Raw genomic sequence first — 23,990 nt, forward strand, 5'->3', positions numbered from 1 at the left:
AGCTGGTAACGTTGCAGCATTCCGTTTGTTGAATGCGTGCTCTATTCGCCACCCTCCTGTGGCCATTCGCACACAGAAGGTCAGAGAGCTATGTGGGGAAGTTGATTTCCTCACATCGCCCGCTTTTGCTCGATCGGTAAAAGAATTTATCGATCGCAAGTACTTGTTCACGAGGCAGTGGCCACTGCTTCATGACACAGTACTTCGAGCCCGGTTTGAGCTCGATCTCATGTCGAGTGCCGTTATCCTTAGGCAACTCGTATGGAACTGCTTCAGGGAATACATCTTTGAATTCTATTAAATCCTCGTATAGAGGATTTCCCTTGAGTGACTCCCAATAGAAGTGTATCTTTCAATCCGAGTCTTCACATCGAGGACACTTTCGTCCATCGATGAGCTGCTGAGAACCCTTTCGTTCTCTGCAAAAATTACCGCTGACCGTATATCGGTTACGTAACCGTCCTCTGTGACGAGTACGCAGATCTGCTTGATTTCATCACCATGCAGATCTCTCAAGAATTGCTTAGGTTCTAGGGTTGGTAATTGAGTTATCTCCGAAGTTAACTTCGGAGGCGCATACAGATCAAGAGTATAAGCGCCTACTCTTGAACCGTTATTAACCAAGACATTTAATGTCTCGGTTTCTTCCTGGGATTTATCCATAGGCTGCCGATGGATTAATCCCTCGGAATCTAGAAGTCTTGTTACTTGAACTATTTGAGGAGATTTATCCTCAAGTACGTGGGGACCTTTTCCCTCAACGTATTCTGAGTGTGATTGCGCTATCACAGTTGGGTCCACTATGGTCGACTCTCTGCTCGACCTAAAATCATCGTGTTGCCCCTTTGGAGCAACCGGCATACTCCTTGAATGTTGCCCACTAGGAGTACATTCATGTCTCAATCCAATCGACTTCTTCGAGTGGTGGACCTTCGGCGCTGCCTGTGTATTAACACAGCCGCCGGCAGCTGACTCAACATTGTGTTTGGTAATCACACTGTGATCATGTGCAGTCGTACTAACGACCGTACCAAAAGTTAGGCCATCGCACTCCATCCAAATCCAGTACGATGAAATCATCATCATACTATAAATCTCTTAACGTGTAGTGAAATTTTACTACGCGTTGCATTACTGTTATCGATGCGCTTGTCGCTAGACGCACCGTCATCCTCGTTGGAGGGATGTCGCGCTCAACATATTGAGCCTACGACCCTCTAGTGACTGCCGACGAATAAAGTTACTCGACGCTCCGCAGTCCACTAGGGCTCTGAGTGACAAATCAGTTGTCACTTTTAACTTCAAGGTGATGAGGGATACCTCATCACCAGGTGCAGAGACACAAATTGATTGTGTTTCTGAAGCAGCTTTAGTCAAGAGATTTGCAAATTCTCTTGAGGTTGCTAAACTAGTAGGGCGTTGCGCCCCTACTGACCCCAACCGTTTTTTAACGGTCCGCTTCGCTGTTGCAATTTCGCAGCAACGTCGGACCCGCGACCGTTGCCCTTTTTGCCATACGGTCCAAACTTACGTTCAGTAACTTTCGGTGCTGGGCGTGGGGCACTACTCATGAGCGTAGTGTCCTAGTTTTTAACAGCGATGGCATTTCTGCGATCGCTTATTGCTCGAAAAGCGAGGTCTCTCGCTTTCGACGTAAGAAAGGTCCATGGGTTCTGGACCTCTTAACTCGTGTCGTCTTGGAGGACAATATGGAGACGAACTAGCTTGAGCCTGTCTAACGATAAAGTCCTCCTGTTCCGCAACGGATATTGCTTCTTCAAGCGTATCCAGTTCCAAGCGGAACAGGTGGGTCTTTACGGGACCATCCGTAAGACCTTGCATGAACACCGTAATCAACGTGTGTTCATGAACTGGGTTATTGGTAATACAACTCGCTAAGAGTCGTATGTGCTGGGCATATGCGTGAACATCACGCTTGCCTTGCTTAAGTTTCAGAAGCTTTGAACGAGCTCTGAACTCGGCCCTAGGCGGTTCAAACGTCTGTTTGAGCCAGGCTTTAAAAGCCTCTAGCGACCCAAAGACGTATGGGGTGCGCAACTCAAGGCCTACTGCCCAAGTTATGGCACGACCTGCCAGGTTTGATTGAGCGAATGCAATTTGCATTTGCTCGTCGACGATGTGACGTGCCTTTATGGCATCGTCCAACTCGACAAATCATCTTAAAAGGGAAACTTCTTCGACTACCCTATACTGAGAGATATTATTTATTAAAGTTTCGGGACGAAGCGTTCGCGTCATCCCGGGTACAGGGGTCTCTACCTGTTGTAACCTCAAAAGTTCTGCCTGTTGAGAGCCTTGCTATTTCAGCAAGGCTGCATTTCCCTTCATCTCGTCAAGTTCATGTTGTATGAATTTGGCGATGGCTGAATGGAGGGCATTTCTGTCCAAATTGGACAGCATTGCCAAAGTTGCATTGTTTCCTACGGTCGAATTCGTTCGACCGCACTCCCCTCTATGTCACTTAGAAAGGAGTAGCTTTCACGCGAAATGTGATGCGTATTCCCACTATCATTTAACATGTCCATGTTAGATGAAGGAAATGTGGTCCTTGGACGGACTACGAAGTGCTACCAGGTGTAACGGGGCACTACGACTTTTGCTGCTTCAGTACAAATCCACTTCGCACTGCTTCATTTGAGAGTGGTGCCTTACGTTACTTCATGTACACTAGTACGTGCAGAGGAAGACTACTCTTTTAGACAACTACCTTAGAGAGGGTTAAATAAAAATACTGTATTAATATAATTAAGTTTCTCTTCTTTCTATCAGTTAATGCTAACTTAATTATGAGCTAATACGAAACATGCAATTGAAATCTTATTTGTCTCGCGTGATAACTAGATATATTGGCCTATACCTATTTATGGATAACATTTGTGAACATTCTATATAAAGTAATATTTTCCAAATATTCTCTACCTTTTAGATAATATATTAATTAACAACCTTCAAGTATAAATTTCATGTAACGATACACCACGTTTACAATAATGGCATCGCTGTCGTCGACATGACCACGCCGGCCTTTAATATCATCAGCGAGGAGATTCTCCGGACATTTACAAGCTCTGCACGCGGAGAGCATTAAAAGCAAGAGGAAGGCACGATAGTCGACCGTAATTTAGACTAACGGGACACAAGAGGTAGTCGCACGAACAAGTGAATTATCGAAATAGACGTAGATCAGCAAGCTTCCAATATTGTTTATCCTTAAACAAAGCAAGTCTCTTATCTTTCACATATAGATTAACTTGACGTCTGCAATTCAAGCAATAACTAGCTAGACCGCTACATGTATCAGCATCCGCGCTAAAAAAGGTTGAAGCATCGTCTAACGGTAAAATGTACTTTGCTCGTTAAAATGGAAAAATCCATTTGATAGAGTTTCTTAAAGTTGTCCATTTGTTGGTTTTCGTAAGCATGTAGTCTAACATACCACGCGCAAAATCACTCACTTTAGTATTCTTCGAATGCATTTCAAGCAATGTCATTGCTCTAGGTATCATATTTTTCGTTTCGAGAAACTCGTACAACTCTCCGTAGTTGAAATTTGCATCCTTCGCCTTGTAAGCTTTGGCGTAAATTAACCACTGAAGAAACCCAAAATCGGTGATGGCTCCGTTCTTGTAAGGAAACTTAGCAAACACGTCTTGAGGCTTTCGCTTATTAACCAGCCATGATGGCACATTCGTTACGTAAGCCATCATTTCGTCTGCAAAGGATTCCATACCATTAGTGTCTTTTAAAGTTTTAAAAAATGCCAACTTATTCTGATGCGGTACGACTTCAAGCAACACTCGAATGACGTCGTCATAACTAAACTGTTCGTGTCCAGCCACCTCGCCCTTGAGAATCCAATACTTGTTGACGTATTGGAGCCACTGTAGACGCAAGTCGCTGCGACTAGTCAATTTATCTTTAAGGTATGTGTAAAGGAGGCCAGGATTAGCCAATTCTTTAAGACTTTGAATGCCATCATCCGTAGTGGCCAACTGCATCACGAGTCTCGCCTGCAATTTAAATCCAACTTCTTGTGACACTTTTTCTTTTCGAAGTCTTGTAAAAAAAGCTTTTGCGTCGTTCAACTTGACCTTTTCCATCACAACACGAAAGATATCGTCTTCAGTAAAACGTTGAGTATTCGCCACACTTTTTAAGTGATTGTACTCCTGAATGTATACAAACCACTCCCAAAAAGTATGGTCTCTTCCTTTTTGGTTTTCAAACGGCGCCAATTTGAAGATATCTCCTGGATTTTTAACAATGTCCAGCCAGAATTTGTACATATTAGTGCTAGTTGCAAGACCTAATGTCAGTTCACCGAGCTTCTTTTCGGCAAAACTGCCTACAATTGAATCACTTTGAAGGTGGTAATACAGTTTTACTACCTCTCGAAATCCCAACTTTCGACGCAGGTGAAAGTGGATGTTGTCCGCCGTAAATTTAGTGTACGGTTCTTTTCGCAATTGCTTCACTGCGCGACGAAGCCAGTTTTCAAAATCATTGCCGACCCATTCTTTTTTCTTAAAGATTTTGACGGCTGGAATCGCGTTAATCGTATTACTTGGCGTTGGTCGCCGCCACCAAGCCCACTTGTGCAAAATCCAGTACCAAAGCTGGGACCACCACCCTCGCTCTTCTTCATTCTTGGTAGCAAAAGGCACGCTTTCAAACGTCGATGTCGCGTTCGATTTGGGCAGCGTCTTAAAGTTGGGAGTGTTTTTGGCGACAGATTTGGAGGTCGAATCACGGCTCGCGATCCTCGTGTCCTCGAGGCTTGAGGCATTTAAATTAAATACGACACAATTGCTTGTTCCAAGAAGGAATATGGATAGCAACAAGCGAAGCTGCATCGTTGGGAGTTGCTTCGTATTTGTTTAAGGAGCTTAAAAATTCCATGACCAATTAAATTTGGCGTTTTTCCGTGATGACCAATTAAATTTGGCGTTTTTTCGTGATAAACTTTTTATGAGTAACACTCTTTTTACTCGAGAAGAATTTATTTCTAACAGAGACCCTGAGGATATTTCAAATCTTTTGTTCGCCTTGTATTTTCTGTCTTTTTTTCTATATATGTTTTAGTTTCATACTTCAGCTTTTTACAGCATGCTGTCATAGATGACCCTCCTCCACGCAATCAAAGCTGCATACTTTGCTGGCAATGTGTCGCCGACTTGCATCATCAATAAGAATATAGTTATTGCAAGATAATTGCTGTCTTTACGTGAGGACGGAATTAAGCTGTTTAACCTGTATAGCGCGGATTTTGAAACATGTAGCGGTCTAGATAGTAATTGCTTGAGCTGCAGATATCAAGTTAATCTAAACGCGACAGATAGAGGCTTTCTTTGTTAAAGGATTAAGAATGATTGAAGCTTATCTATTTTAATAATCGAAGCAATGAAAGGAGACCATTAACCACTTTTGCTCCTATTTCGAAAAAAAAGGTTCCTGAATAGGGCTCGTGTCTTACGGGCGCTGGAAAGGTGCCAACACTTAACGAATTGCAATAGTGCCACGAGTACCATATCATCAGCAGCCGGCGCCATGAGAAGTGATAGAAAGTCTGTTTGTGCTCGGACACGAGCGTATCGTAGTACCCCAGCAACGGTACCATCAAATGCATGCGATTTAATGGAAGCGACTGGTGTACCATATAACAGGTGCTGCGTCAATGCATCACGGATCCTGCTCCCGACTTCGAATCAATCTTCTGACTCTTTTTTTGAACCACTGCAGCCGTCGTAGCGTCAGGTCTCCTGCGTTTTAATAGATTGCTTGTTCGTACGACTACCTCATGCGTCCCGTTAGCCTAAATTACGGTCGACTTTCGTGCCTTCCTCTTGCTTTTGATGGTTTCAGCGTTCAGAGCTTGTACATGTTCGGATAAAATCCTCACGGATGATATTGGAGCTATAAAGTCAAAAGGAATAAAGATAATGATTCTGTCCTTCTTTATTTATTTCCTCTCTTATAAATAATATTAATGATTCCTTTAAAAGGGAATAATATCTATGTGACCGGCCGACCTAGGTTTCTATCGAACATTTTAGTAAAAATATTGTGTTCGGTGCATCTCCATTCTTAGATGAAGTCATTCGTTAGTATTAGAGCTACTTTAAATGTGGGAATTATAGTATTTTTTTCAGATTATTTAGACGAGAGATTGTTTAGAATATTATAAATGTAAATGACCAGTACTCCGGCTCGAAAGCGTTCCCGCACACGGCCTCGCGACTCGCTTGATAACGAAGATGAAGATCGCGTACTGGATGCGATGCTCATGGAACTTGGCATCCCTCGCCAACGTCCCATCCATCCATCCCCCAGACGCAGTCCCTTTGAGATCATTGAGCTTTTGACGCCCTCGCCGCCAGCTAAGAATACAAAAGAGCCGAGGAATGATGGCGCCGCTGTCGTCGACTTGACAACACCGCCATCCGTGCCTCGTTTACCTCCTTCCACTTCAAACGATTACATTCAGAGCGCTCAAAAAGCACCACTTGTTGCTGTCGAACCCGACTTTGCCACGGTCACTTCATCTCCTCAGTCGTCGTTTAATACCAGAGCTTCTAAAGTAACACTTGCAATAGTTACTTCACCCGAGGAACCCGAGGTTTTATCTCCAGAAATGACAAGGCGACACATCTTCTTGGACACGAATTTAGAAACAAAACTTTCATCAGCAAGGAGGTTATCCGGACGTTTACGAGCTCTCCACGCTGAGACCATTTTAAGCAAGAAAAAGGCACAACAATCGATTGAAACCAAACATTCCGGGATACACGAATCCGTCGACCAACCAAGCACTGTATTCAAACGTAAAAGACCAAACGCAACGACAACTGCAGTGTTTCAAATGGAAAAGTCCTTAGATTTATCGGAAGTCGGGAGCCGAATCCGTGATGCCTTGACACAGCACTTGTTTCATGGTAAATCGGTTGCTTCGATTGTATCGCATGCATTTGATTGTAGCGTTCCAGGGGCTCTGCGATGGGAACGAAAGGACGATAGTAATATGCATTTTTCCTGTGCCATTTACTACAAAGCCGATACGTTTTTAAACGTATTGCAGCAGAGTTATACAAACGTTCTTGGAATCGTGCAATCACTGCAAGCACTAGTACCAACAACGGTATCCATCGAGACCACACACAGGTCTTTTCTCATTATTGAAGGGATGGATCAAGCACTTGTGACGCTCCAGAAGCACAAGCAAAAACAAACAAACGCATCGTCGTCGTTCATTCTTTCGTTTGCTGATTTGCACGAGATTGCATTTCAATTGTTCTTGGATACGAACGTGCATACCAAGTTTACGTGTGATGTAGATGCCTCGGCCAAGTACGTGGCGCTACTGACGCGTGAATTTGTCGTTGCCGCTTCACGAGCCACGGCGAATGAAGAGCGATTAGAATCAGTGTTTCGATATACGTCGTTTCGTGTGACGCCGAGGGGTGAAAGAGCGAGTGCGAGTGCGAATGCGTGGCTACGAATGCTTCAAGTGATTCCTGGAGTGAGTGAGGACAAAGCGCAATGTCTTTTAAACTACTTTCCGACGTTTAGGAGCCTGATGCAAGAGTATCGGAATCCAAGCCTCTCGCGTGCACAGAAAGAGGATTTGGTTGCTGATAAATTGCATGATTCTCGTATTCAACGCGCGCTTTCGAAACGCATTTATACGATCTTTTGTGAAGAAAATCTCGACACGAAGATCTAGAGAAAAGTTGAACATAGTTTTGAAAAAACAAGCGTGAAGATTCGATTCGAAGATAGATAAAAAAACATGAAACGATTTGTTGTATTAAATAATGACAAAAAGAATCCATACGTTTGTTTCAAGACAATTAACGAAGCGACCATTGTAAATACTGGTGTGTATGCTGGCTTTGAGGCCTGGCGCATGAGTTTAAAACGCTAAGCTAAGCAGAACTAATGGCTCTTTGCTGCTCTCTTGCGATAATATAATGTCGAGTTTTTCTGTGTGATCATTTCTTTATTCAATTCTGAATGCAATTATGGGCCAGGTGTCGCTTCTAAAAAAAAAGCGCTTACTTTCTCACATATTGTGACAGAGTCATTTGGAACTGCGTACAATAGTCGCGCGTACTGTTTACTTTAGGGTTTTGGCAGTAGAAACCTTGCTGCATCTGTAAAGTGGCTTTCTCTAGAGCTCGTGAAAGTCTATATACAGCGCTGCTGTTGCTGCGAGTTTCGAGTGCGGGGTGAGCCAAGTCATCGGAGATGAAGCCACCTAGAAGCATGGTACGACGAGATAGAAGAAGAACTACTGTCGTAGCGAAGTAAACTACAAGCCCTGCAGCATTCTAAAGCGTCATGTGTAAATCTACACTGACATGATTCCTTGCTTAATTGCATTGACGGCGAGGGCAACCATAATTTTACTATAGATCTTTCTTGTCGCATTAAGATTGCGACAATGGCAGCCTTGACAAGGTAATAATCACTATGTATCTCAACATCGTCGGGTTATTGTGTCCAACTGAATCTGTCGCCATTACGGCAATTAAGTCTATACTGCTGTAAAATCACTTCGTCATCCCGAGCACCAGACTTGGCTTCTATGCTTTGAATAGGGGATCGTAATATGGTGATTACGTTACGCTTTCCTGCGTCTTGTTATTTTTTTATATTTGGAATGTTTCATGCATGCTCCATGGAGAAGAATACTTGGGTTTCTAGCCAGAAATTACTCGCAACAAATTAATAGCAATGTAGTCAATAAATTGCGAGACTGACAATCACTGAGATTCTCCTTAGTGGCGAGGCGATTATTATTTTACTGATGAATTAACTAGTTGTCATAATGATATTAAAGTTGCGGCAGTAAATTCATAGATTTTAACGTCGTCGTATGACATTATTAGGCTTGGTCTGTCTTCTGAATCACTTGACCTTGATACTTAATATGGTGAAAGCATTACGCTTTGTCCGTGTCTTGCTCATTCTTTGCGATTAAAGTCCAGGTTGTAATAGATACTTTGGTATATATTGTGCTGTTGCAGAGCATAGTAAGTAAATTATTGAGGTCGGAGTAGCGTATATCAAAGCACTAAAATACTCATACAAAAATGGATTAATCTGGTGCCGACAAACATGCTTTCATTTGGTGTCGTGACAATAAATTCTGCGTCCTTTGATACGAATTCTATGAATATTCAGCCACTTGCTTTATACAAAAGCAAAACCAGCGGCAAATTTTACAATAGTTGGTAAATATAAGAAGAACAGAGGCGAGTCGAACGCTTCAAGAACCAATTGAGAGCAGCACTGGTAACGAATCGTATCTTTGCGCAGTGCATTGCTAAGTGACTTGTCTTTGAATGTTCCTATCAAGCGACTATAAGTTCATTAATCGTGGCAGATCCATCAACTACGCAAATAGAGCGTAGACTATACCAGAGCGTCAAAGTGCACCGGTGCCAAGTTCGTGTTTAAAAGGAGTCGAGACGACACGTTTATACTGGAATTTGAAATCCGACGCTTCAAAGCACGTGAATTTTTACCCGAAATTGAGTCCCAAAGAGTTTTTTTACCGACATTTTATCGAGCAAGCACTTGAACGACCCACACCCCGCGCCTTTACACTACGTAAGAATGCGTTGTTTATAAATCTCTCAGCTTCCGACCAATTCTCTTCACACAAGACCTCACGCCGTTTTTAATGCCGCAATAGAATTCACTTTTTCCATGCAAGACACGATCCTTTGACAACACACCACAGTATCGAGCTCATGTATCCGAGCAACTTGCAAGATTACATCGATAAACTCCTTTACGCATTTAACACGGCACACTGTGTCTGATTACTTAAAGATAATCCATCGAGACGATGCCGCAGGAGTGTTGAAAATGATCTCAACCATGCGAGTTTTATCGACAAGACCAATGGCACAAGAGGATACTGCAGCCACGCGTCAGCAGTACCTTTCAATCCAATGGCATCAGCCACACTCCTTACATTTGCTCCAGCAACGACGCGTACGTATCGTGAAGCACTTGCTTTAACAATTGTCCTTGAGTTTGGCCAGCTATCTTTCCTGCGGTACTATAATCGTTACTTGCTCCACTTTGGCGTTGAAGCTTCAGTAAGAAATGCACAAGCTCTGCACTCAAGTCTGCATGACATGAACAAGCGTCGACAATCCAGGGCAGCACTTCGCGTAAAAAAGAGAGAGATCCCGCACTAGTCTCCCCCATATTGCCAATACCATTGCGTAACTTGTTCCATACGACACGAAGTGCTTGTTGCATTGCTGCACTCTGTCGAGTGCCAGAAAGATACGCACCACACAGTGATAGGACCACCCGAAGTCGAAATCGCCACTCTACTACGCTCTTTTCCGCGCCTTCCACAATATATTCCATTAAAGGCTTTGCTTGAAAGGTACTCAAGCGCGATGCTGAAGAACAAGAAGATGCAGTCGAGGATGTCGTCGCCATCCAATAATCCCACAAAAGTCGCATCGACGGCACATACTCAACCAACGTCGTTACTAACGACACATCGTATCCCTGCGCATGAATGGCCAATAAAAGACGTGGCGAAGACGAAGCTAAGCGCTCGGTATCGGCAACCACCAGCTCGTTTACAAATTGACACAAGAAAATGCGATTTTCTTCCACGACTTCGTGACTACAGGAAGACAAACGTAGTGACACAAGCCGCTTGAGCAATTCATGCACGAGTAAACAATCCTGGACGAGAAGATGCTGTTGAACACTAGTAGTCATAACAGACAAATCTCCTACCGGTCCAAGAACAGCAGGGTCGCATTTCGTAATATAAACATTCGCCGCGACTCGCACGTCTCGAACAAGTCCAAGTAATAGACGCAGTACTGCTGGCTCCCTTATGACACCCTCGTGTGCATCTTGAATCAGTCGAAAAGGCTCTTCAAGTATTTGCATGTACGTAAGCAATTGCAATGCTTTCCATGGAGGGGTCTGAAGTTGTTGGTGGCGCCAAATGATCTCAGGAAAGCATAGCGCATGCACAAATCGCATCAATAGTGTTCGACTTGGTCCTCGTTCGCGACGAGCACGCGTTTCGTAAAGCGATACAAGCTGGGCGCAGAATGCAGAGACTTGACGCGAAAACGTTGATACTTGTAGAGACGAGAGCATTGCGTACGGAAGAAAGCCGTTGATGAGGACAACCAGTTCGCGTAGAACGACTTGAATCGGTGCTTGTTGGAGACTTGCTAGCAGCATTTGAACAGCTGTCCACGAAACAGGAGACGACACGACAGAAACAATAGGGAGATTCCTGCCTTGACGACGACGACATCGAAACCAGCTTACTGCTAAATCACGCTCTCGAAGGTCCTGTGGACCACAAGCGAGCGGTATTACTTGCAGTGTCGATCCGGACGACATTGACGGTGTTGCAGCGTCAAAGAGATGCGGGAACTCTTCAAATATAAGCTTTATCAACGTAGGAGCGACAAATTCAAACGCTCCTCCTTGATCTCCGTGGGCCATGACTTCCGAGACAATATTTCCAAGAGGATACGAGTGAAGGTCGTAGTGTAAGCAAATGTCGACTCCCGTTCCTACTGCTGCAACTGATGCGCTAGTAGCCACAGAAGGAGTTGAAACGAGACTTCCAAGCTTGCTTCCAGCCACCATTGTTGCATGACGGAGTCGCTGATTGAATTGAAGGGCATAAGTAAGTCCCAAGACCCCACGCGCCCACGCTAAATCCTCTTGTACTCCTTGTTTAACGTCATACGCGTGATTCAAACACGGAGCGGTGAGCCAATTTGCAAGTGTCGTGCTTCGCAGTGGAACAATCGCGAGCTGAAGACGTCGAGGCGCTTGCGTAATTGGATACTCAAACGATAGAACGTAATTTTCAATCCATTCTAGCAACACGCTCATTAATAATGGATGGATTGGTAAAGCACAATGCTCGCCTATTTGCGTTGCTATCCAGTTCTCGAGCTGCAATCCATAATAATGACGCAAAAACGATCGTTCACACAAGAGGCCGTGTAATCCCCGAAGCGTGAGTTCTTCCTGTCCATAGCCCACCGCCACGGCATCGCTCGTTGAAATTCGTGGCACTGGTGGGAACGTTAGAACTTGACGCGCTAAAAGACTCTCGGTTAAAATCGGTTTCAAAACAACTTCGCCAACAATGTGTAGATACTCGGCACGTACAGCCTCTTGTGCTTGAAATTCACCCCTACTGCCTTCCAATCCAATTACCGACGCCAGAAATGGCACGAGTGTCGGTGCTTTGGTATAAAACAAGACAGCCGAGACGACAAAGAGCGGTCCTGCACCAGTCGTACGTGCTTGAAAGAGCGAGAGAATCACTTGTTGAGATAGCGTTATGGCCGTCTTGAGGTGGTCGTCACGCTGACTAAGCTGTTTACTTAAAGCGGAAGCGAGTGGATACCAGAGGAAGACAATCACAAGAAAAGCCAAGCGAATCGCACGAGTAGAGACCGATTGTGACGCGATTTTCTCGAGACATTGCAAGAATCGTATGCGTTCTTCTTCCGTGAGTCGAAAGCTGCCTCGTACTTGGTACGCTACACACACACTTAGCGCTATTGTGAGCTCATATGACGAGACGTCTGTACGGTCAAGCGTCTCGAATGCAAGCTCTTGGATATGCTTTGAATACCTCACAGCCTCGAGCTGGAACTTGCTCGTTTTTAACGTCACGTCATGACCTGAGAGCTGGATGTACGTCCTTAGCGCTGAGGTTCTCGACTGATCTTGTTTTAACCAAGTATACAAACCCACCATCTTCTCCTTGGCATTCACGCACATGGTCAAGAGCTCGAAATTCACGGCTGTACATTGTAATGACGTTGTTTGCGATTGGAGTTTCGCGCGAAGACGAGCAGCATAGAATGGCGAGAGTTTGGCCACTTTCATACAAGCAGAGACGGCATTCTCGAGCACGAATGGACTATACGTCTGAGCATCTTGTTCCTGCTGCGCAAGTGTCTTGTCTACGGCCGTGGTGTCGATAATGGCAGCCACAATGGCGTCAAGAAGCTGATCAATCTGAGATGGGTCGTTGACGGCAAGTCGGGATAGAAGGAAGGGACCTACAGATACAGCTAGGGACCTTCGAGTTACGGCTTCAATGCTGAAAGGATTAAATGATCCTTTGCGTGGCTGGAGCTTGGAATTTGCCAGTGTATGCACAAGAATGGCGGCAATGTGATCTTGGTAAAGTTCGTTCATAAAGAGCTCGCTGGCATCCAGAATTCCAGGAGGTGCTAGCAGCCATTCGCATAATATCATCTTGACTTGATCAGCTACTGATCCACGCTCGAAGCGGCGACTGGGAGCAGTCGAGTCGTGTACGACAGCCGCTTGAAGCTGCGATAGTGAAAGATCCGCGATCACTTGGCCATAATGACGCCACGTGATAGTCTTTTCAACGCGAAGAAGCGTGGTATCTAGCACAGTTGACTGAATCCGGGTCTGTGGTGTGGAAAATGCACGGCGCGAGCTCTGAAGGCGCGTCAAGAGCGGCAGAAATGGGGTGACCAGGTCATCGAGAGCTTCGAATGATTCGGTTGTCGCAACGTCATTAGGCAGTGAAGAGAGATTACCCGCGGCTGCTAAAGAAAGAAGATGTGATGAAATAGACGGAGACGATGCGATTGAGGACGAGGAGGCTACAGGCTCGGGGTCAGCCATGACTGCGTCGCGATCGGGGTCGCTCATGCGAACTTGGTTTCGATTTCAATACGTAAAATGTCGGAGAAATATTTGTTGAAAAGTTATATTTTAAAGTAAATTTGGGAATTTAAGGCTCGATAAGCGGATACTATGCAAAGCAGCCAAGGAAAAATGACACGTTTTTACCGAGCATTTTCTTTCGAAGAAGAAGCCGTCGCTGTTGAAAAGGCCACGCTCAAGTCTTTTCTGTTCAGATATATAGAAGTTTGGGCACGTGATATTGATAAAGAAATTACAATGACAGCACAATATGACATCGTGGAGCTGTGGAGCCTTTTGCAGTTTTTTTTTCTCATAGCGATCCGAACACATCCCACGGTTCCACACTTGACAGCCAAGCGTCAGATGCTGACAAAATCCCGACTGGAATGCAAGGGCGATGCTCTGGACTTCAGAATGTATCAAATGTCATTGTTGCGAAATGATCGAAAAACGATTGTAGCTGTGCCTAGCGGCTTGCAAATGAATGATGCAGCCGTCTTGTTTAATATTGTATCGCTTGCTTACGTGGCAGGTACGCACGAGAAAGAATATACAAATAGGGCATGCGAAGGCAAATTCAAACATGATGAGGACCTTGTATCACTGCTGCCGTAGCGCAACAGTAGGTTTCTGTCACGATACCAGAGAAAAAAGAAATTGCGCTACAAATCATCGATAAAGTTTCATGACAGGCTTTTCAATGCGAGACCTTTCGAGAGGAATCGGCAAAACGTAATCTTCCATATCTTTTCTGCCTAAATTTACACCTAAACGATACTTTTAGAGCTTTACATTTGCGAAACGAAGCATAGCGCGCTCATACAACATAAGAAACGGAGGTGTGGTGGAGCGCTTTGACCTGTTCCCTGAGACGCAGCACTCACTGGCAAATGCATTCGAGGTTTTCATTCACCCGTGTACTCATTAATTATAGTTACTGAATTTATATCTTCTTTTTTTATATAATATTTCTACGCACGTCCATATTCTACAGTTAAGTTCTGCTTCCGAGTGTGTGACACCACCACCAATTGACAAAATGAGACTAAACATCCCCCAATGGAGCGTTAACGACGCCCACCATAAACGACACCATTTGACCTCCGCACGTTACAAACATTTTGTCGGATGCAAAGCCACGTCGACTCTGAGGAGGTATATATCCATACGCAGCGGAATAACACGAGCCATCGCTAAGCTTGGAAGGCGGCGAAGATGAAAAGGACGACGAGCACGTAGAAGACGGTGATGACGCGTACGTGTAGTCCATTGCTATCTGCCGTGGTGAGTTTCGCGCCCAACACTCGAGACGCTGACGCTGCGCTGTCAAGTGCTTCAAATCCTTTTCATTGCATAACGCTGTGAGCTTGCGATGGTAGTGCAAATTTCTACGTATTGACAAACCTGCACGGACATGCCGCTGCGAATCTCACAAGCATTATTACTACACGGGGACACTAATGGGTGGCGCGACTGTTTGCTGCTCGAAACCATTGCAATATATTGAGCGCTGTAGTTGAAGAAAAGCGACTCTGCTGCAAAGGGCAGGTTTGCAAATAAATCTTTAGGCAGACGATAAATGGCCGAAGCCGAGGGGTTTCGAAAAGAGAATAACGGATCGAGCGAATCAGACAGGACAGACATACTAAGACCAAATCAAAGGTGTAGAAACGCGCGTACGAACTTGTCAATCGTACCTCATTTCCTTCACTAATGATAAGATCCCAAATAAAGTATTTTTACTGGTTAAAAAGACGCTACGCCTCCGGTCGAATACCTTCACTAGTGACTTGAAATGTGCACATTCCCGCTGGCAAATACGGTGAGAAGGCTACTTTCAGTTGACGACGTCTCGCTTCTTCGTGACGTGTGATTACAAGACTGGAATAATATAATATCGAATAAGTGTGATGGCGATATCAGATGACGCTGAACGGTCTCAAAAGCGTACCGTTGGCTGATACAGTGCGACCACGAGAGCCCCAGGGCCGGCCGCATCCCATTCCCGTCCAAACAAGAGGTAAAATCACCCGTCACTTGATTCGTTACAATAAAAACAACGCCGTACTGATCGCTAAGAACGCGCATACAGTTGACCATATGGAACATTGAACGCGAACGCTCTGCCGCTGCCTGTGCCGTGACAACACGTGTGTAGTCACGGATTTAGACTGAGACATGAGTGATGTCGATGAATTTAGTACCTTAACAGAAGACGTGGACTCTAATCGAAAGACAGCTGCTACGGAATCCAATACGACTAGCTTTGTCGTTTCCTCTGCGAGTAACATTGGCAGTCTTGCTTGCTTAAAACACAATTGCATACAAATTAATTAGACGTGCTTGACAAAGCAATGGTCATGCAGCACAGACCACGAGATCCATCAGGTCGTTCGCGGCATAGAGCTTTTCGATAAAAATCCCGTCTAAAAAGTCACTGCCGGAGGCGCTGAGAAGAGTATCGTCGTGCTTCCGCTTGGTACCAATGCTTAGGACGGCAGTATTGTACCGCTTTGCATACACTTGGGCGAGGTCATGAAGTCGCTTCATAGATCCCACGCCCTCTGTACACACGTAGCACGCCGTGCTTTCCAATCCGCCGAGCGATCGGGGCAAACAGCACTGTAACAGCAGTTGTAGACATAGTTGCGTTTTGCCTGCAGAGGCTTCACCACAAATTTCTGTTACAATGCCAGAGCGAAAGCCACCTTGAAGCAGCGAGTCAATGGAATCACAGCCTGAGGGCAATACGACGGAGTGCGAAGAGCGACTTTGCCACAGAGTAAAGGCTGTCACCATAACTTGTTCGACTCTCAGTGACGCGTCACTAAAGTGGAAACTCTCTTTAGGAACGAGTGGCTGGTGGCTTCTTACACCCTTCATTGGTAACCACGCCACTTCTTAATTGGACCGTTTCAGATTACAGCGTCAGACTTTCGAAGGAATTGATGTCTATCCTGAGGGACTGAAACATTATGATTGATAGTATACCCAAGTCCAGTACGCTGGCCTGATCCTTCCGCTAGCCACCGTTTTCTCGTCAAATACGAGATATATGCCGTAGCTGCCCTATATTTTTTGTACGTGCAGTCAAATCTGCCACAGTTGTTGTGTTACTCCATGGCCAACCATACTGCTATTGACTGCACATATTAAGCGGTTGTTCATGATAGGAACCCTTCGCAGCAAATGACCGTGTTGCAAGGAGCCAATTATAGCCCACATTTCATATTTTACTTACATCCTTTGAAATTTCAGGCTTCAAACGATGTAATTTAATACCTTTTAGATTTTTTTACTCTTTGATTTATATCTTCTATTAAAAAATTTTGAAAAAAGCGTGTGATTGATTACTTTTACTGAATACGTCGTCAAGCTACGTGCGTTCGCATCGCACGTAAACCCCCAACAGATTTGCGTATGTGTCGAAAATCGTCCAACTTGAACTTAACCATTTAAGCGATTGTTAAATAAGAGAGCTCCGGTAGAAATTCTTCTATCACTCGCCAGCAACACATCAGCGGACCTTCGACGTTATAGCCGCCGTGCGATGGAGGTCCATAATTCAGTGACGTTTCTGGGTCGGCTTGAATCAGCTTCATTTCGTTCGTGTCATGACTACTTTTTCACGACGTGTTTTTTTTGGGTTTAGGGCCTTTTGTATCAAGCCTTAATTCGCAAGTCGACCAATTGAGAATGATTTATCAAGCAGTAGAGAAACATCTTTTTCACCACCATAACAAATGTAGGCTGAGTGTATTCCTTTCAATTGAACGACGTCGTAAAACCTGCCATGGTCCTGCGCTTATGAACCAAAATCTTAAGAAATGCAAACATTTGATTTGACCAGGTGTTGTCCACGAGATTCCCGCTGTAGACTCGAAAACCTCGCTTCTACTCACAGGGCACGTAAAACGGCACAGACCAACTACTTTTAGTATAGCACAACCGCACAAGCGACCGGCCAGATGTAATCCTTGAAAACATAATGGGCTCGCGGGACGGGAGGCATCTTTCACAAAACTAATCGTGCGATGTACGTTTGAGAAACATAGAAAGCGTTGATGCATATAAAGGAAGCTTCGACCGATAGCAATAGTCAAGAATCCAGTTTTAACGAATGCATTCAGCTGTGAAGCCGTTGCCGCCGCGTCTGCTTCACATGCGTTAAATGTTTTGCGAATAAATGACAAGTAATAGAATTGCGCGACATGACAAGAACTCCTCATAAATGGGTGCCTGTCTGTAAGTTTGATTTCGGTGTGCGCACCGTGTTTCCATTGCAGCACGATTGATAAACAGACGACCTTTCAATGGTAAGTGGCTGCAATGAATCCGCTCTACCGCTAGTCTAATTAGCCTACACGTCGTGAATGTACAATGCATCGACGCTCTACTCTTCCGTATTCGCTCCTTTTGTCTCAAGCCACAGATCTTTACACAACGCTTTATCGTTGAGCCACTTGCGTTGCGATGGCTAGAACTTTCGTTGCAGCTGTTTTGCACTCGATCCCGTGATCGTGGCAAGAAGGCGCGTTGTAAACACGGGCGTTCTCTGTTAACAACACTTCAACTTTCCAATCCCAAAGCGAGACCGTACTGAAACAATGTTTACTGGCAATGCTACGACTTATGATATTAGATGTGGTTTTGGTTGTGGGACACGCATGAAAGGCGTCGAAGGCCTCCCAGATGCTCCAGCTGGTGCTTCTATAAGAATAAAAAAACCACTTAATGTGGCGCCGACGGGGCAAGTACTGACGTTTTGCCGCATTCTTTAAGCTGGGAGATTGTATCGGGGGGCTTTGCACCGCCGAAACCTAAACAAGGTCTTTTAATACCAAAAAAAAAGAGGGCCTTAAACAGCCCGTGGCTTTATAGGTGGCTCCATGTGTCAATATGTAAAAGTCAACACGTCGTGGCGCGGTTGCTTTGTCCTAAAGTGAGACAGGTTCATAGCACTGACACCTACTGTTGCCGTCCACGTGGTTGGTTTCGTTCGCTCTGCATCTTAAGGCTGTCTGTGCCGAGCGTCTAATTGGGCCATACTCAACCCTACTGAACGCGAAACGTGTTGCCAGTCGGCGAGTTTTTTATTTGTCAGTTTGGCTTTTGCTCTTAAACCTCTCATTCGAACTCGCGAGCTATACGCGAGTACCCTCTCGCTTCCCACTCCAATGCTTATGATGCCCGCGCCGTCGCTCGCTCTCCACGTGCCGCCGAGTCTCGAGACGGTCTTTATTCGCATGAAGGATCGATCGGGCACGATCGCAATCGACATGACGCCGTCGGTCTTGTCGCCCAAAGAAATGATCGTGCGGTTTCACGAGCTCGCATTTGGCAAGAGTTTTGCCGCATTTGCTTCAAATTCGTGCCTTTTGGCGTGTCGTAGTAATAAAGAGACACTTGTCACGCGTCTTGACGAGTTACAAAACGGCGAAGTGCTCGTGTACAAACCGTGCGACGAGCTACGGACATTGGTCGAGCAAGGATGTATTACCCCCGTTTTCGCGACACCAGTTGACAATTGTCCATCCAATTCACCCATGAGCCTTAAACGGAAGGGCCGTGCCAAGTCCGTTACGTACAACATTGAGCGTGTGCATCGATACGCGTCGGATCTCGCCAAAATGGACGTGTCTCCGAAAGAGCGCGCCACGATCGAAGACATGCTGATTGTCGGCGATGAACAAGTTGTCGATGCCATGGAACAGTTTGTTGTTCATCGCAATTCAGCCCTTGTCCAACGCGTACTTCGTGGTCCGGCTGCCAAGGCCGTGGAGAGTCTCTCAATGGACTTTTCATCCATTCACATGCACTCCCCTGCCGTTCCGACATCGATCAATGACGTGACAAACCCGTTTGTATCAAGAGATTCCTTGAAACGGCCTGCTGCCAAGCCCCAGCGCCCTGGAACAATCAATAAATCCACGATTGCCACGGAACGTCCTTCGCTCGTCTTTGAAAGCGAGACATTACCCGCTCCACCGATTTTTTTACAATCAATTCAAGAAAAAAGCACCCCACCGTCGGGACGGATGGCGTTGTCGCTTTCAAGCGATCTTGACCCGATTGAGAACCCACAGGCTTCAATGTCGGTCTTTTCCGTTGAAAAGCTGTTAGAAAACGTTCCCGTGGGTCATGATTTTCTTGAAACCTATCGCATTGGTGCAGTATTAGGATCGGGCAAGTATTCCGTTGTCAAACGGTGTACCAACATGGTTACGAACGACGAATGTGCTGTCAAGATAATTGACAAGCGACAGATGCTGGAAGTGCGTTTTTTAAAGAGGGAACTCGAAATTATGTATGGATTGCAACACAATGGGGTCGTTCGTCTTATCGAACTCTTTGAAAGCAATGACAGTCTCTACCTCGTGATGGAGCTCTGTGGTCAGGAACTCTTTGAATTCATTGATCGAAACGGACCTTTGCCAGAAACAACCACGCGATTGCTCATTCGAAAGCTCGTAGAAACCGTGGCGTACTTGCATGCTCAGTGTATCGTCCATCGCGACATTAAGCCCGAGAACATCTTGTTGCCATTGAATAGTCAAGATTTGAGTGACATTCGACTCTCGGACTTTGGAATTGCACGGAAACTCGATGGCCATGGCCACGATAAAGTTTTGACGCCGCATAAAAGTCTCTCGGAAGTCGCAAATCTTCACGACACGCCTGCTACGAACCTTATAAGTTTGCCATCGACGACTGATATGGTACGGAATCGTATGGCACGGGCCCATACCAAGTGCGGAACACGCGACTATATTGCGCCGGAAGTCATGGGCGGTAAAGGCTATGGCACCGAAGCGGATCTATGGAGTGTGGGCGTAGTGACATATGTTCTTCTTAGTGGGTCGGCTCCCGTGTTTTTACCTGCTGCCAATGGTATCAAGAAGGTCTTTTTTCCAGATGAAACGTGGAATCGTGCGTCGGACAACGTCAAAAGCTTTATTGAAGCGCTTCTCGTACGCAATCCCGACATGCGAAGCACAGCCGCTGATGCATTGGAACATCCGTGGCTTCAGGAGTCACCAGCATGACAAAAAAAAAACAAGACGAGATACCCCAAGGTGGCAATATGTAGTGAAAAGCCTATATAAATTCTTTGAGCAACCATTTTTAAACTATGTAATAAAGCTCCAATTTTCGTGCTTTTTTTATCTTTTTTCGTAAATGTATTTGCTCCAGAAGGAATATTTACTCGTCTTGAAATTCGTGCAGAATTTCGGGGGTTGCTTGGACGAGCTCGACCATGGTAGAATTATCACAAAGATTAAAGAACTCGATACTACTACCATCGTCACTCGGTGGAAGAACAAGCACGTCGTGTCCATCCGGTCCTTTTTTAATGCCTTCGGTCGTGTAGGGTACGTTTTCGTGCTGTAAATACGTCTCGACCTCGTCTAACTTGTCGACCCAAAGGCTAATAAAGTTTGGAGAATTAAAACGATTGCGTAAAACACGATTCTTCTTTTTTTGGTCGGATTCCATGCGTGTCGGGTACTCCAAATCTTGCACCTCGACGTCACGTACCCCTACGATACGGAACGGCCGTACCCTCGTGTCCTATCGTCGTTAATTGCATCAAAAGAAATGCTTCAGGAACGTTTTAATTCTCGTGTACTCACAATAACGTACATTCGTATCGTGTTCAAAATGTATCGGACGTAGGACTTGCTTAGACCGGTCGGTTTTGCTTGAAAACCTGCGCGTCACCTGTAACCAATTCCAAGCACAGAGGTTTGTTCGACGCATTTTGATGAAAAGGTTCTGTCGAGCCATTCGCGAGATGATGTACACCACATGAAAAAAGGTTACGCTTCGTGCAACATAACATACGATACGCTGTAACTACCTGCCATGACGACCGACGGCGCGACACTCCAGCAGCTTCAAACCACGTGCGACGCGCTCAAAGCAGAGATTACAGGGCTATATGAACAGCGTGGAAAGAAGCACTTGGATGAGCTCCGTGTGAAACAGCGACGTTGGCGAGTGCTACTGCTATTAACCGCGATGAAAAGCGGGCTCCGGGATACGTTCTTAGAGTCGGACGCACGGCGCATGCGTGTACAAGAGCAAAAAGACGTGACAGAAGCCCATCAATTACAACTTCAGAATCTCTTGTATGAAAAGGACCACTTACTGCGTGAAATTCGACGCTGTCGTGGGTTTCGCACGAAAGAACTGGACAAGATTACGTTTTTAAACGGACCGCTTCCGATTCAAGCCGATTCTGTGACGCACCAACAGCATTTAGACCAGCTAACACAAGAATTGGAAGCCCGGAAACAACTCCAAACAGAACTCAAGGACCTGAAGCTTCAAATCCTTGAAATGCACGACGCAATAGCCACGAAACAGACTTTTTTAGACACAGTACCGGATCAAGTCGCCGGCATTCAAGCCGCAACGACTGGTTTACAAGCATTAATGGGCAAACCTATTGTAGCCACACGCACTCGACACTCGAGAGCCAAAATGGAGCTCCCCACGCCGCTATATGTGCTCTATTGTGAGCTCGAAGCCTACCAAGAAGCGAGTGAAGACGCCGGAAAACAGCTCCATCTTGCAATTGTGAATGCAACAAATCTCCAACAGTCTACAAACGAGTATCGGAAGCGTCAATTTCCAAGTGCACTCCACGTCGATTCCATAAAGAAACGCAAACCGTCAAGCTCTTCATTGACAAGTCAAGACATTGTATCGCGATCGCCATCACTACAGCGTGAGAATTCTATCTCACACGAGCGTGAAAGTGGCGAAATTCTTGCCATTAATCCGCTTGAGAAGCATCAAACAAAAGAAGAGCAAAAGAATGGAACCTTTTGGCACCATGAATACGAAAACGAGTCTCCTTTATACAAAGTATGGACGCCTCATGTTAAAGCACTGGAATTGAAAGTATCCTTAACACTCCCAATGGACGAACCACAAGAGCCATTTCAAACGGGAATCTTTACGCTCGTGTTTCAATATTATCCGATCGCCAAGATTGTCACGGTCGAGGTCACAAAGACCGTTCCGAATATTTTGAATGCCATAACAACGTCCCAAAGGATTCTCATGAATCTCTTTCCAGGGGACGATGGCAATCAAGTGCCACAAGGCTTTATCAATTATGCTTTTCAAGAAGAAAACAATCCCTACGTTGAGATGACATTCCCGACCACAGCTTCGTGTCGACCGTACTACTGGACACAATATATCTGTGGTCTCACGCCTTTACAACGTCCCCATGAATCCAATTTAAGCGCCAAGAAGACGCGTCAACTCCTTTCGCGACGAATTGAGCCCTCTCTCCGTACTGTCATGAATCAACTCATTAATCGATGTGTTACAACCATGATATTAACAACACACTTGAAACAACTAACGCGCGCGTCCAAGACACTCAATGGAAGAACTTTATTTCGGGTTCATCCCCTCGCACAGTCGCTCTTTCCTCGTGATAGGACCGCTTCTTTGCAAGAATGGAAAGAAATACCACTTCCTACCGATGAAAAGTTGCAAAAACATGGGATAATTAATGCGTCTGTACGTGCCGATTTTTCGTGTACGAATTGTCGCTACTTTTGTGCAACATTTAATCATGAAGCGATCCAAGTGTCGGCAATTGTGAAAATTGCGCCGGAATACCCGCTACGAGCACCACGATTCCTTTTTCAGCCTTGTACGAGGATTTCGGGGTTGGAAAATCAATGGAAGGTATGTTGGAATATGGTGAGTTTTTTTTATTTCTATTTTTATGGTGATATTGTGCATTGGATTGTGTGATATTGTTGTATTTAGGAAGTTGAAATTGAAGTGAATGCGTATTATAATGAATTGATTCCGCACGGCAGTGAGCAGTATTTGCTGTTGCACCAAGTGCGTAAGATTGAAATGTGCTTGGATGTGTTGTGCAAGAATGCTGTTGGAGATACGAAGACGGACGTGTCGTTGTGGTTTGGTCGCGAACGTCGTGGTAAGGACCGTCGTCAAGCCTTGGTGATGGATCCAGCACTTAAGGAATTGCGACACAGATAAAGAGCATTTTTACGTTATGTAGCAATATGATTGTGTTTCGATCCAATAGTAGGTGCGACAATATATTGGCATTTGCTTTTTCTGAGTCGAGAATTCCTATGCAAGCAGTTTTCAAACTTCTCTTTGTCCGGAGTTTGTTTTTTTCGCGACAATACGTTTGCTTAAACTGTCGGGTGCGAACGACCTGACCTTAAGCCTTTTCCTATTCCTTTTTAATA

At 45.2% G+C, this 23,990-nt stretch overlaps 9 protein-coding genes across 9 annotated transcripts; 4 read left to right on the top strand and 5 right to left on the bottom strand.

Annotated features, from left to right (window-relative positions):
* Window positions 1-3,377: 3,377 nt before the first annotated feature.
* Window positions 3,378-4,874, bottom strand: CCR75_002457 (uncharacterized protein; the record flags this gene model as incomplete). Its single annotated transcript, XM_067960554.1, has 1 exon — window positions 3,378-4,874. The coding sequence occupies one exon, from the start codon at window positions 4,872-4,874 to the stop codon at window positions 3,378-3,380; it is 1,497 nt and encodes a 498-aa protein (XP_067816247.1).
* A 1,337-nt stretch (window positions 4,875-6,211) lies between these two features.
* On the top strand, window positions 6,212-7,741 carry CCR75_002456 (uncharacterized protein; the record flags this gene model as incomplete). Its single annotated transcript, XM_067960553.1, has 1 exon — window positions 6,212-7,741. The coding sequence occupies one exon, from the start codon at window positions 6,212-6,214 to the stop codon at window positions 7,739-7,741; it is 1,530 nt and encodes a 509-aa protein (XP_067816246.1).
* A 2,258-nt stretch (window positions 7,742-9,999) lies between these two features.
* CCR75_002455 (uncharacterized protein) lies at window positions 10,000-13,740 on the bottom strand (the record flags this gene model as incomplete). The annotated part of the gene is made up of 1 exon (XM_067960552.1): window positions 10,000-13,740. The coding sequence occupies one exon, from the start codon at window positions 13,738-13,740 to the stop codon at window positions 10,000-10,002; it is 3,741 nt and encodes a 1,246-aa protein (XP_067816249.1).
* Window positions 13,741-13,992: 252 nt separating this feature from the next.
* CCR75_002454 (uncharacterized protein) lies at window positions 13,993-14,352 on the top strand (the record flags this gene model as incomplete). The annotated part of the gene is made up of 1 exon (XM_067960551.1): window positions 13,993-14,352. The coding sequence occupies one exon, from the start codon at window positions 13,993-13,995 to the stop codon at window positions 14,350-14,352; it is 360 nt and encodes a 119-aa protein (XP_067816248.1).
* A 430-nt stretch (window positions 14,353-14,782) lies between these two features.
* On the bottom strand, window positions 14,783-15,439 carry CCR75_002453 (uncharacterized protein; the record flags this gene model as incomplete). The annotated part of the gene is made up of 3 exons (XM_067960550.1): window positions 14,783-15,103; window positions 15,142-15,382; window positions 15,435-15,439. The coding sequence occupies 3 exons, from the start codon at window positions 15,437-15,439 to the stop codon at window positions 14,783-14,785; spliced, it is 567 nt and encodes a 188-aa protein (XP_067816243.1).
* Window positions 15,440-15,494: 55 nt separating this feature from the next.
* Window positions 15,495-16,620, bottom strand: CCR75_002452 (uncharacterized protein; the record flags this gene model as incomplete). The annotated part of the gene is made up of 4 exons (XM_067960549.1): window positions 15,495-15,618; window positions 15,689-15,870; window positions 15,942-16,043; window positions 16,111-16,620. 4 exons carry the CDS (start codon window positions 16,618-16,620, stop codon window positions 15,495-15,497), a joined length of 918 nt encoding a protein of 305 aa, XP_067816242.1.
* Window positions 16,621-18,756: 2,136 nt separating this feature from the next.
* CCR75_002450 (uncharacterized protein) lies at window positions 18,757-21,498 on the bottom strand (the record flags this gene model as incomplete). Its single annotated transcript, XM_067960547.1, has 2 exons — window positions 18,757-21,309; window positions 21,382-21,498. The coding sequence occupies 2 exons, from the start codon at window positions 21,496-21,498 to the stop codon at window positions 20,941-20,943; spliced, it is 486 nt and encodes a 161-aa protein (XP_067816244.1). The 3' UTR covers window positions 18,757-20,940.
* On the top strand, window positions 18,915-20,783 carry CCR75_002451 (uncharacterized protein; the record flags this gene model as incomplete). Its single annotated transcript, XM_067960548.1, has 1 exon — window positions 18,915-20,783. One exon carries the CDS (start codon window positions 18,915-18,917, stop codon window positions 20,781-20,783), a length of 1,869 nt encoding a protein of 622 aa, XP_067816245.1.
* A 35-nt stretch (window positions 21,499-21,533) lies between the features above and the next one.
* Window positions 21,534-23,865, top strand: CCR75_002449 (uncharacterized protein). Its single transcript, XM_067960546.1, has 2 exons — window positions 21,534-23,451; window positions 23,536-23,865. The coding sequence occupies exons 1-2, from the start codon at window positions 21,604-21,606 to the stop codon at window positions 23,770-23,772; spliced, it is 2,085 nt and encodes a 694-aa protein (XP_067816711.1). The 5' UTR covers window positions 21,534-21,603; the 3' UTR covers window positions 23,773-23,865.
* The last annotated feature ends 125 nt before the right edge of the window (window positions 23,866-23,990 follow it).

Source organism: Bremia lactucae, linkage group LG14 (assembly GCF_004359215.1).
Source record: "Bremia lactucae strain SF5 linkage group LG14, whole genome shotgun sequence".
In the NCBI taxonomy this organism is placed as follows: Eukaryota; Oomycota; class Peronosporomycetes; order Peronosporales; family Peronosporaceae; genus Bremia; species Bremia lactucae.